The 13,430-nt window shown below is 38.1% G+C and overlaps 1 protein-coding gene across 2 annotated transcripts in view; it reads left to right on the forward strand.

Moving 5' to 3' along the window:
* Positions 1 to 480: 480 nt before the first annotated feature.
* The window catches only part of LOC137980487 (calpain-9-like), a 46,607-nt gene continuing 33,657 nt past the window's right edge, over positions 481 to 13,430 (forward strand). Inside the window, exons 1-6 of one of the 2 annotated variants that reach the window (XM_068827945.1) lie at positions 481 to 611; positions 812 to 970; positions 4,999 to 5,348; positions 8,033 to 8,249; positions 8,418 to 8,498; positions 8,742 to 8,830. In XM_068827945.1, the coding sequence (XP_068684046.1) occupies positions 531 to 611; positions 812 to 970; positions 4,999 to 5,348; positions 8,033 to 8,249; positions 8,418 to 8,498; positions 8,742 to 8,830 (977 nt within the window). In that variant the 5' untranslated portion in view covers positions 481 to 530. Of the gene's footprint in view, positions 612 to 780; positions 971 to 4,998; positions 5,349 to 8,032; positions 8,250 to 8,417; positions 8,499 to 8,741; positions 8,831 to 13,430 lie in introns of both variants that reach the window. The other variant, XM_068827946.1, reaches the window with a different exon arrangement.

The raw sequence follows: 13,430 nt of genomic DNA on the forward strand, positions 1-13,430 counted from the left end.
ATAAACCTTCATCTCTAGACTATCGAAGTACTCCTCAACACACCCAGATGATTTCTGTTTAGATAATGAATGAGCCTTCAGTATTCAACAATATTAGATAATGAATGGTCACAATTTCCATAGTTTTCTCCAAAGTTCGCTCATTAGTTTGCATCAAGTGCTTTTTCGTGTGGACACTAAATGATGAACAATCGAGACTCGAGGGAAGGTCCTAGAGAGGTCATGACCTCATTTCGGTATTTGTTTTCGCTTGCTGATCATTTTAGTTCAATAAAGCGGTCCCTATAGCGCATTTTTCCCTTTTGAGCTTTGTAAACAATGTCGTAGAGTGTTATAATTATACAGTAAACAGTGGGTGCGGTGTAGGAAAGTCCGTCCAAACATCTTTTTTGTATTCTTGTTTGGAAAAAACACGAATGCTCGCTTATAATTTGCGCTCAGTTTCTATTATATTAGCATAGTCAAGATATGCATCAGCGATTTTATTTGGGGCGGGTCCAGGGATATGCCCTTTTGTTCTTCAAAAATGCATGCGCATATTTTGGCAGTCATTTCTGGTCTCGGGCTTGGTACCTTCACTTGGGCAAGATTGGAGCATCGCAATTGAAAAGGTACTAGCATTATTTCTTTGCTTTATTTTGCAAGTTGTGGGAGTTGTTTTTGTTTCTGGAAGACGCCACTTGATCATTCGTGACTGAAGCCGTGTGAATTCATACGTGACTCCCATAGGCGTTGTTCCGTTAGGGCGGCCATTTATTCAGTTTTGCTTTCTGCTAGCAGCCTCTGACCTTGATTATTTTTACGTTCCAAGATGCCTCGTAAAGAGTGGTACGAAGACATCGAGCAGATTAAACGCAAATGCAAAGGTGGAGAGCTGTTCGAGGATCCTGAATTTCCTGCGATTGACAGCAAAGTTTTTAAGAAGCGAGTGCTACCTGGAGGACAGTCCTTTGAATGGCTTCGCCCGCAAGTAAGTGAATCGTAACTAAAGTTTGTTCCTCTGCTCTCTTGACGAACAGTTAATTTCGATGGTTTGGTATTTTTGTGGAAACGTGCTTTATTTGCGATGATCACCGACAAACTACAGTGTTAATTATACGTGCAGCGAAAAAGACCCAATATTTTGGTTCGTTGTGCGGCGTGTTATATATAAAAGAGATGAACACCATCGCTTCGTTATTTCCGTGACTGTAAATAGATGTAAATTTTTTTATGCCTACAGGAGATTCTCTGTAGTTCTATCTACACCACAGTTCAAGCTCCCGGCATTATGCTTAAGCTTAAATTTATCCTGTCGGCTTCCATTTATTGTTAATGTTAGCGAAAAAATATTTTTCTGCTGGCAAATTTCCGGTCTTACTCAGCTCTTTAATTTTAAGTTGTTTGAAATTGTCAAGCCTGTCGTTATAACCCTGTCAAAACTCTACGCGACTAATTAATTCAAGATTTGTTTTCGAGTTGTTTAAATTTAAACATGGGCTCTTTTAAGACCCTTTCAAAAAGTAATCCCAACAGCGCGCTTTAAATATTCTGTATATTCTGGTATATTGTGACCTTGAAAATTCGAACACTCTGGAACTTAAACAATCAAGGTTTAATACGCGTCAATATTTAAACGTCTGACCGTTTTTTTTTTATTCACGGCATTGCTTTAAAACTAGTGTTGTTGATGTTAAAAGTTGCAGAATTGTTTACAGCTTGCCATTGCTGTACATCTGGGCGTATTTTTTCTGCACAAAGGCTCCTGAAATATGTTACTCATCTGTCTGTTTTATACATAATTATACGTGTTGTTTTGAAAGTCTTTTTTTCATGCTGTTGTAGTTAGAAGTGGTGACAGTATGGACTTGGCAATTGCCAGAATAATGATAAAGATGTCGGATGATTTGGCTAAAGTGGGAAACATTTTAAATAAATTAACATAAATGCTTCTAGACTGTTGATAGCAGTCACGCAATTTGAATAAATTAACTTTGTCTGCTGCATAGATTATGCTAGAGAGGCTTTACACTGAGACTGAGAACCATTTGAGTGTGTTCTGATCATGACATATAAACCATGAGCGGTGCAAAAATCTCTTATTTTGCTGTCAAAATCCCAGGAATGTATGCTGCCTGTAGAGTAATTGTAGATTACCCAGTGTTGCTGTTGTGTAGTGACATTCTTTGAAGAATGAGGCAATAGCCCACTTTTGATAAATTAAAATTCTAACCCCAACCCTAAGCTTATTTATTATAGTTTACATATAGGTTTCCTGCATTCTTATTTGTTCATATTGTAAATGTTTTTTCTGAATTTCATGATACTGCCCCCTTTGAATGGTTATGTACTACATGTACTATGACAGTCTTTGAAAACATTCTTATTTCATCAGTATTAATTTTATAATATATATTTTTTGTAATTTAATTACAGTATTTTTCTTTCACACTTAAATATTACTGGACCCTACTATTAAATTTTCTAAAGCAATCAAATACCCAGCCATTTGTTTGCATAGAAATGAAATGTATTGTTACAAGAATAGCCCACTTACGATATATTAAAATTCAGTCCCAAACAAAAGGCATCATCTTGAGGCTCTGGGGAATAAACTCGTTCAAATCCTTGTATTTAATCCTCAGAGCCTCGATGTCTTTTGTTTAGAGAGTGGTTGAAGGTTACTCGCATTTCTGCCATATTTTTGTAGTTTTTGCCAAGAAGCTCAAACTTGCTTACTGAGCATGATAAGTGCTACCCATGAAGGTGTATATTTTTAACAGTTAAGGACGGTGCCTACTATTGTTATTCCGCATTCATTCTGCGCATCTCGAGATACTTGGATTTCCTATGGGTAGTGCTTATTAACACAAGGATATATGGAGAAAGTAGAACTTAGCAAGTGCCCTTGGTATCCAAAAAGAAAATTGGGGGTAACCACGCATTTTTCAGAGATAACTAAGCTTGAATTTGGAAAAGAATGCCTAAACGTTGCTTTGTATTTAAAAGCTTTTTACAATTATTGTTAATTAATTATCTTCGAAAAATGTGTGGTTACCGCTAATTTTCTTTTGGGATTTCAATAATTAACAATTATTCGCCGAAGGCGAAGTGATTATTTCGTCTCGGTGAATATTCACCGATAATCACTGAGCCTGAGGTGAATAATTGTTTTAGTATAAATACACAGGTGATTATTTCAAAAAAGAGAAAAAAAATACATTTCAACGTGAAATCATCTTCACTTACAGTGGCAAAACGACTACTGGCAGCCATTTTGTCCATCGAGGTGATTATCGGCTGATAATCTGAGATAGCGAGCCAATGAGAGCACGCAATTTTGTATAATCACCTGTGTATTTATACTAACACTTGTTAAGATCTGCTTTTTCCGCATATGCAGTAAACTGCGCAAAAATACCTACAGTACTAGACATATTTAGTTGGAACACTTAGCGAATGGTCCAGAATCATCGTGTTACAAGATCGTAGCTTATACCACATCCCCCTTCCCCCTTCCCCCAATTCAATGTTGTGTGAGAATTTTTCGGGCGACTACTAGTAGCTGTGGAAATCAACATTGGAGGAAGGGGGAAACTGGGATGGGTGTTCCAACAAATGTGACGAATATTGTAGTTTGAATTAGTAACCACCATCCTTAGTGTGTTCTGCAGGCTGTTACCATGGTAATACATCTAGATTAAAACAAGGCCTAACAGATGCTTAATCCTCATATTTGCAAAATTCATTCATTGTTTTTTTTTTGCAGCATTTACTGACTTAAAATAATAGTTATAAAGTGTATTTAACAGCTGTTTTCATAGAATTTCAACAGACGGATTATCCATAATTCGTTGAAAGACTTTTTGTAATTTTCTGAAATTTTTGTCTGTTAACCCATGGATTGACTCTTGGGGGTTTCCCATTGACAAGTAAAATTGTCTGGCATTTACATAGTAAAATACTATAACTACAGCTGGTTTAGGGGTGAAAGCGTTAATGTGAGTGAGTGTTAAACCCATTGGCTTCAGGGGGTTCCCCATTAACGAGTAAAATTGTCTGGCGTTAGACAGAGTAAAATAGTATGGCTGGTTTAGGTCGGTTGATGGGATGGGTGAAAGGATTAAATGTTTGATATTTCCATTGATGACTAATTTTTAGTTGGAACTATTTTAATTTCAAATTTTTGCAAAATCTGATGACTGGTTTGCAAGAAATTTGGTAAAACAGCCAACAGCTGTTGGTCACAAAGTTTTGAGTGAATGTGTATGCCCAACATTTTGGTTTCACTTCTAAAGCTCCATGACATTTACGTAATGGAAGCAAATTTACGTCACATTTCCAAGACCATCACGAGTAGAAGAAAAGGTTTTTGCCATACTCTCAATATATTTTTTTGTTTTTTCAAAAGACTTGAAGGCCTTCAATAAAAAACTGACCACAGAAAAACTGTGTTCAGCCACCTTAAACACTCAAATTGTCTCCTAAAAACGTACCTAGATTTACTTTGCAGCGACTGGATCCTGATTAAACAGAGATTAACTAGGTAAAACACCGTGTCGAAACACAACTTGTGGCCTTTTTATTTACATCCACACTATCAATCATGTAATGCATTGTCCTCTGGGTAACATAGGTCCACAATAAACTACATAATTTTTTACTGATAAATTTGAAAGAGGACTTGAGACTAAATCTGGATGGATGACAATCAAATGTTCCTACGACAATAGTCCTCTTCATTTGGCAGTAATCAAATTCATCATGACAACATTTGATTGACGTCCACGTAAATTTAGTTTCGAAAAATGAAAACAATCATTGAGGGGCGCGTGTGGCTGGTAACTGTTGTAAAGTTTCAATCTTACAGAACACAACTACTATTTTAAGTGGCTGAACACAAATCAAAGGTTGATTTAGAGGAAAAGGGTTGAGATAATCCGATGTTTCATAAAGCACATCTATTAGGAGTGTTAATTTCAAAAATGTCCCAAAGCTATATTTTTTCTCAACTTTTAGGAAATCTTAGATAAACAAGGAGTGAGTGAAAGGGCCCATTTGGTGGTTGGAGGGGCATCACGTCTTGACATCAACCAGGGTATGTTGGGTGATTGCTGGCTCCTTGCTGCCATTTCAAGCTTGTGCCAAGAGGACAAGTTAATGAACAGAGTTCTTGCCTTTGATGAAAGCATGGACTTTGGAGCCAGCAAGTATTGTGGTGCCTTTAAGTTCAATATCTGGCAATACGGACAATGGGTGGAGGTGATCATTGACGACCGTCTGCCAACATACAGGAACAAGCTTGTTTTCATGCACTCCAAAACGAAAAACGAGTTCTGGAGTGCTCTGTTGGAGAAGGCTTACGCAAAGTATGTATAACTTAATATTTATACAGTCAATTATCCTACTAAATCTCCATAACAACAAAAAATTCGGGATTTACTAAGGGGGACTGGGTAGAGGCCTAAGTTCAACTCTCATCAAGACGCCATTTTTACAGCCGGTTACGACCAAAACTAGCCCTTGATCATTTACTAACCGCTCCTTCGTTTTCACTGCGAACTTTTCAGTTGATCATTTATAGCGAACGTAGAAGCTGAGGACTTGTAAACTTTATTTAAACACTTGAATGAAACGCTCCTTGGAGTTAAATACTATTTGCCCGTGTAAGTGCTGGTCCTCTCGAGGGCATCTCTATGCTTCAACAAGACAACGGATTTTTATCCAACGCCACTCTTGATCAACTCTCACTGCCTTACGGAACTCCTAAACTCTTCGGAAAGAAACTACCTGTACATCACTCTTAAACCTCTCGACTGATTTTCAATTTTCGAAATTACTATAAACAAGTCCCGCAAGCATATTTTCCTGCTAATTACACAATGGAATGAATGTGTGCCACCTTCACCCTCAACAGGATCCAAACATCCTTTACGCCATTGGCCAATTAGTATCCTCCAATCAGCTTCTTTATATAACAACCAATCAGAAGCCTTACGCTGACACAAATACGGTATATAAAGAGACTTGATTTTTAGTCACCGCACTAGCTCTCCTTTTGAGCTCTTGTGAAAAAGCTACTCGCAACTGACGAAGGATCCAAAACCGGTATTGCTCATAAAACTTGACAAACAGCAGGAAAAGAATTTAGCTGCAGACAACCAGGCCATCAAAGCCCAGCAGCAGCTACTACAGAACCTGTACTCGAAACAGCACAGTTTCCAGGCTTCCAGAAACCAGGCTGCCAACAAAGCCAGACCAAGTCCTACGCCTTGAACTGAGAAAACACACAATACTTAACAAACTTGTAACTTCGCTTCCATGCAGGCTCAATTATATGAGCTACAGAAAATGTTTTGTAAACTAAGCAAATCAGTGAATGTTAATAAAAACAGAGTTGAATCTTATAGGTATTCAAAGGACCTCGCCTTTCATCTCTTGGAATTCTGGATTCACAAACCCACTTTAAGCCCACTTAAACTTCTCAGGATACACACTTCTCATCCTGCCACCCTTTCAATATGAAAAAGGGTTTTATCAAAGGAGAAGCATTACGTCTTTTAAGAACCAACTCAGTTAAGGAGAATTTTCACAAACACAAACAAGACTTTGAACAAAGACTCTGTAACAGAGACTACCCCACAATGCTCGTTCATGAAATCCTGACTGAAGTTCAGTTCTCCGACAGAACAGAGGCTCTTCATAACTAAACAAAGAAGGCGAAATAAATTTTACCGTTTGTCATGACTTATAACCCGGCTACACCAAATCTTAAAAAGATTCTCATGAAACACTGGCACATCATCCAACGTACAGCAACCTTAGACTTGCACATACCTTACCGCTCAAAGATAAGTGAACCATCAAACGCGTTGACAACATGTTGGGAACTAAGAGCCAACGCATTTGGAAAAGAAAAAAAAACAAACGCGTTTGCGAACTAGTTTTTTTTCAACGCGTTTGTCCATTGTTATTCAATTTTGGCACCTTTCCATTGTGTTGTTGGTATGTAAATTAAGGCAAGAAAGCGACTACAATTTTAGCGATGGAAAGTGAACAAAGCGTGATCAACTGACTATCAATCAATGCAAAGTTGGAAAAGAAATCTTCAGGAACGAGAAAAGATGCGCTTATTTAATCGGCTAGAAGAAATCTGCGTTATTGATTTAATTGTTTTTCCGAATTTCTTGTATCAGATAACACAATGAGAAAACATTATATTAAGCGAAATTGCATCACGATCTTGACAATGAGACTGTGTTTTATACATGTACTTGTATTATGCAGTGCGAAGTTGAAAAAAAAAAAAACATGTTTTTTTATTTGGCTAGTGACCCTTCAGTTCTTTTCCCCATGTTAAATTTCACTTAATTCTGTCTTTGTTTTAGTTTTAAGTGGAAAGTTCAAGCAGGAATTAACCACTATTTAAGTCTAAGAATTCTGAGACGATTGATCCGTAATGAGCCGCCATTTTACAGTCGAGCTATGTCACACGTGACAGTATCCACAAGACTGAAATGAACATCTCAATGCAAGCAAATGTTGGCACAAAAAAGCACAATAACTAAACAATAATACATCAAATGCTTGAAATAGTTTTGACTTTTCATACACTTTTTATTTTATAATAAAACAAATGTTCATAGCTAACTATTTGCGATATACATGTATAAAGTGAATATCCATAGGAAATTTAGAATCTTGATTGCAAAGTTCAAAACTGGCACGGAGATTTGGTTACTCAGTTCAAATTTCAAAACTACTGGTCACGTGTGACATAGCTTAACTGTAATTTTGCTGTTGCCACCTGCATCCATGCAGCCTCACCCAAAGTGCTTTGCTGTCATTTTAAAAATCCTTGAAACATTCAACTTACTGAAATCCAGAGCCGCTTAACGGTAATTATGTCCTGGGTGACCATGAAATCAAAGAAAGTGGCCCTGCTGTTCACCAAACACTGGAGTGAAGTTTTAGCCCTGGGTAATGTGACTGGGACTTAATTAATTGAAGTACAACTTTCATGTAATTCTTACTAATGTAATTACTTTTGCAGGCTTGTGGGCTCTTATGAAGCTCTAAAAGGGGGTCAGACAATTGAAGCCATGGAAGATTTTACTGGTGGCCTGGGAGAAGACTTTGATATGAAGAAGATACGGGAAGGGATGAGAGATCCTCAAAAGAGAGAGGAATTTGAGAAGCAGAAAAATGAGCTGTTTAAGATAATACAGAAAGGCTTACGACGCGATGATCTTATGGGTTGCTCAATCACGGTAGGTGTGAGCTTACTTTTTCTTACTGACTAATAGCTTCTTGTGAAGAACTTTAACGTATGAAATTGAATATCATTGCCTAAAAGATGTCCAAATTTAAATGCATTTTTTAATTGATAAGCAATAACAGACATAGTGCATGTAAAATTGTCAAAATTTCTCCAACAGGCTGCACCTAATCAGATAGAAGCCAAAGGTGAAATGGGATTGGTGAAAGGCCATGCTTACTCAGTGACAGGAGCTTCCAAAGTAAGGCAACAAATAACTGTGACATGTCACACAATATAACATGGAATCTAGGCCCTCATCATTAATCACCCCAAGAAGTTCATAATTTGCAACTTGTTCATTTTCTGTTTTATCTGAACTTATTGCTTGTTTTGCTATTGAAAGATTGATCATGTCATCTCTGCGATGACAACAACAACAACAACAGTTGCGAATACAATACAACAATACTTAATTAATTTAATCCCATTAATTTCCTCATAGGTACATGTGTATGGGAAAGAGGTGGAACTGGTCCGTATAAGGAATCCTTGGGGAAATGAAAGAGAATGGGAAGGAGCATGGGGCGACAAGTAAGTTGTTGTTCCAAATGGTCTGGATAGCACAAGTGTTAACATGTTCCGAAAATTCAAAAGTGTGGTTGTATTTTTTAAAATATAAGTTGTTGTTACTTTTAAAATCTAAACCAAGGTGGAAGTGAGCTCATTGCCAAAAGTTGAGCCGTGAAACAGGTGTCTAAAAGACCTTGAATCAGGACAGAACTTTGGCAGCTGTAGGTATCATGGCAATCACTGCAGACTGTGACGCTCAACACATCATTCAGTGAAATACTTCACCAGGCCCCAGTTGTCCAAAAGGTGGATATAACACCATCCAGCGGATAAATCACTATCCATTGGATAGCACAATTGATTTCGCTATTACAGTACTTATCCACTGGATAGTGATTTATCCGGCGGATAGCACTATCCAACGTTTGAACAACTGGGCGAGATTGATACAGAAACCTAGCCTTGGACTTTACTTTTATCTTAAAAGTGGGAGCAGGAATAGGGACTAAAATCACATCTAAACAGGCTTTCTCATAGGGTGCAAATAAAAAAAAAAGGAAATTGTGCGAAATGTTACTGGCAGATTATGCGATGAGGAAGGACTATTGTGCAAAAACCTATGCAAATTGTGTGATTTTTTCCTGAGCTATTTTAAGCTTGTTTTACTAAGTATCAGAGTGAGAAAACCAATTTTGTGTTGCTCTTAAGACGATTAATTTGAAGATTACACCTGTGTAGGAAACAATAATTGAGCATTTACAATGTATGCTTTAACTTGGATTAAAAAAGACAAATAAGGTAAGTTTTCACCAATGCGAGGTGTTATCCATGACCCTGGATTAACTAAACTGGAAAGGAAGCACAGTTAAACTACATGCAGCACATACAAAAACAGCTGGTAGTTTCTTGCACATTCTTAGTTGCTTGAATTAGACTTTATGTGCAGTAAATTGATTAGATTAGAAGAAAGAGTGGGTGTTTTCACTTCGATTATGCTGACGACAAAGTATTCACACCTGATACCAATGCCAAAGCCAAGTAAGACTCTTGGACCTGATCTCATTCATCCAAAGATCTTAAAAGAGTGTGCCTCTGAGCTAGCACCATCTCTACAGTACTGTGCAAAAAGAATGCAAACGAATTTCGTCGAATTTCGGTTATTGTTCTCTCGAAATTTCGCCAAAATTTCGGTGGGAAAGGTGTGATTTTTCGCCCGAAATTTCTTCGAAATTTCGCTGAGCCACACGAAAATTCGAACGCAGGACGAAAATTCGCAAATCTAACAACGAAATTTCGTTTGGAGTTCGTACGTACTGAAACGAAAATTCGCAAATCTAACAACGAAATTTCGGTTGGAGTTCGTACGTACTGAAACGAAAATTCGCAAATCTACGACGAAATTTCGGTTGGAGTTCGTACGCACTGAAACGAAAATTGAAGAACTTAACATTTCACAGTGTAACAGCGCCTTTAATCGAAATATCGTAATCCTAAAGCCGCGGCCACACCAGCGATTTCTGCTCTCGCCGGTGATGCAATTTTTTCTAATTTGGTCGCGTCGCTAGCGCGCGATGAAAATCGCAATTGTAGCCACTCTTGAACTGGCAACGCGACAGCAGAAAAAGCCGTTGAAAAAAATCGTGAGAAATTGATTAAGTTGAATTTCTTGCGATTTTTTCAGTTGTCGCGTCGGCAGTTTAAGGGTGGCTACACTTGCGATTTTCATCGCGCGCTGGTAACGCGACAAAATTTGAAGCAAATCGCATGACCGTCGCGAGCAAAAAATTGCACGTGTAGCTGCGGCCTAAACCGAAATTTTGTAAAGTCTTGGTTAGTGTTTCCCCTTTTAATGAATGAATGGAATCAACAACTGTATTTCTTCTCTCAACCTTGAGTGTAAACACGACCTGAATGAAACTGTAGACAAGCATTACAAGCGATTTCGTTTCCTTTATTCAATTGATACTTTGTCAATAAAAAGACAAGATTTTTGGTACGCCCGATGCATCAATCTTGAGACTCCAAGAATACAGCCATAGACAATTTAACATACCAAACCTACAATAGCAATTCTTCTTGGTTTTCACGTCACGCAAGTACCACGCAAAGAAAAAATAAAATCGCTTACCATTCAATAAATTAAGTCAAGAAATTGAGATGTTGTAGGAGGGTAATAAATCATGAGCGTTCAAAGTTTTAGGGCTGTGCGATGATCCAAACTCGAGTTATTTGGCAATAGACACTTTTCATGACATATTGGTTACTCAGAACTCGAAAACACATGGGCAATCGACACTTTCGTGACATAATTCTTAGAAGCAATCCAGATGTCATGCATTGACTGAATTAGAAAGGGATTGTAAAAGCGCTTCCTTTACCATGACTAATCTGCCCGCTTAAATAATTTTATTGTCATCGAAGCCTCCCGAGAGGAAGACGGATTGGAGAGACAAGCGAGAAGGAGGACATACTCGCTGCGAACTTTCACTATTTCGCTATGCCACGACGAAATTTCGCTATGTAACGACGAAATTTCGCTATGTAACGACGAAATTTCGCTATGTCACGACGAAATTTTGCTATGTCACAACGAAATTTCGCTATGTCACAGCGAAATTTCGCTATATCGCAACGAAATTTCGCTATGTCACGACGAAATTTCGCTTGAATATTCGCGCAGCCGTTGCGAATTTTCGTTTTGATTGAAACAATAGGCTTTTCGAAAATTCGGCGAAGTTCGAGTGAAAGTTCGTTTCGCCCGAAATTTCGTTATATTTCGTCGAAAAGTAGCGAAAAGCGCGAAATTCGTTTGCATTCTTTTTGCACAGTACTGTATGTGCTCTGTTTAATTTATCACTACGGGTGGGTAAGCTGCCACTGGAATGGAAAAAGTCTAATGTTGTTCCGGTCTTCAAAAAGGGAGATAAATCAGTGATATCTAACTACAGGCCTATATCCCTTCTCTCGATTGTCTGCAAACTGTGTGAACATTGTGTACTTGATAAGCTCATGCCCAATCTTCTTGAGCTCCTGTCACCAAAACAGCAAGGCTTGTTCCGAAGAAATCCTGTGTTACACAATTACTTACAGTACTTCATGATCTGGGTAAAACTCTCGACACTGGACAAGAGTCAGATGTTCTTTATCTCGACTTCAGTAAGGCATTTGATTCTGTGCCGCACAACCTACTCCTGCACAAGTTATCATTATAAGGCATCGATGGTCCACTGTACGGCTGGTTCTCCGATTACGTTCATTCTAGATATCAGAGGGTGCGCATAGAAGGTTTCTTCTCCAATTGGTTTAATGTGTCATCTGGTGTGCCTCAGGGGAGTCTAATGGGTCCATTCTTGTTTGTCATCTTCATTTACGACCTACCAAAGACTGTCAGTGATGAAACAGCAATTGCTCTGTTTGCTGATGACACTAAATGTTACAGATCAATTGATTGCACTAATTTTCAACATGATATTAACAAGCTTTATGTCTGGTCCCTTAGATGGGGTTTAGCTTACAATCTAGATAAATTTGTAGTTACAAGAATAACTAGAAAGCGAAACAGCTCTATTCCATCTCTTGCTATTAGTCCTTATGAAGGCGGAGGACATGCCCTTGCGGTCGGTTCCTCTCAAAAGGATCTCAGAGTTATCGTCACATACAACTTACATGGAGCTCCCACATCCAAAGGCAATCGGATGTTGGGTTTTCTGCTTTGGAATTGTGCTGACATGGGGACTAATAGAAAGAGAACGCTATATCTTTCTTTTGTGTGTTCCCACTTAGGCTACGCTAGTGAGATCTGGGCCCCTCAAACTACGGTCATATTATAGAGGGTGTTCAACGTCAGGCAACTCGTTTCATTTTAAACTATAGTTATAAAGTGTCGGAAAGACCCGACCATAAGTCCCGCTTAAAAATGCTAAAAATAATTGTTACCATTATGTTATTGGCACGAATTTTGAGATATCTGCTTCTTCTATAAGTTTATGCATAAGTACTGCAATATTAGTATTAATGAATATACCAATATAATCACTGGTCCTACTAGGAATGCCAACAACTCTAATTTACGACCTAATCGTGTCCGCACTTCCTTATTTCGTGACTCATTTTTCAATCGCATTGTTCCTCTATAGAACAATATTTCGTTAGATATTCGTGAAACTAAAGTTCTCTGTACCTTCAAAGACCGTCTATTTAACTACTTCTTTAATAAATGTATCGCTAATTTTGACACTTCTAGAATTCAAACATGGAAAACAGTCTGCCCTCATTGTCGCTCAATTAATAGAAAGACCTGTTGTTAATTATCAGTCTTTGTTTATGTATGTTTTAGTATAAGTATTATATATTTATGGGGGCTGACCTCGCTGGGACTTTGAGTCCGTACATTAGTCGCTCATTTAGTGCCTTTTTTCACTAAAATGGAAGTTACTAAATTTAATACAGTACCGCTCAGAATTAACCTAACATGGAACGTGTTCGCGAACGCGATCAGAACGAAACTTGAACGAGAAATGAAGCAGCAACAGAACGGATATGGAACAGGGGCAGAACGGATATGAAACAAACAAGTTCTCTTTAACCTGTTCGCTAGAACACGTTCTCATCTGCAGGAACG

This window comes from Montipora foliosa, chromosome 12 (genome assembly GCF_036669935.1).
Source record: "Montipora foliosa isolate CH-2021 chromosome 12, ASM3666993v2, whole genome shotgun sequence".
In the NCBI taxonomy this organism is placed as follows: Eukaryota; Metazoa; Cnidaria; class Anthozoa; order Scleractinia; family Acroporidae; genus Montipora; species Montipora foliosa.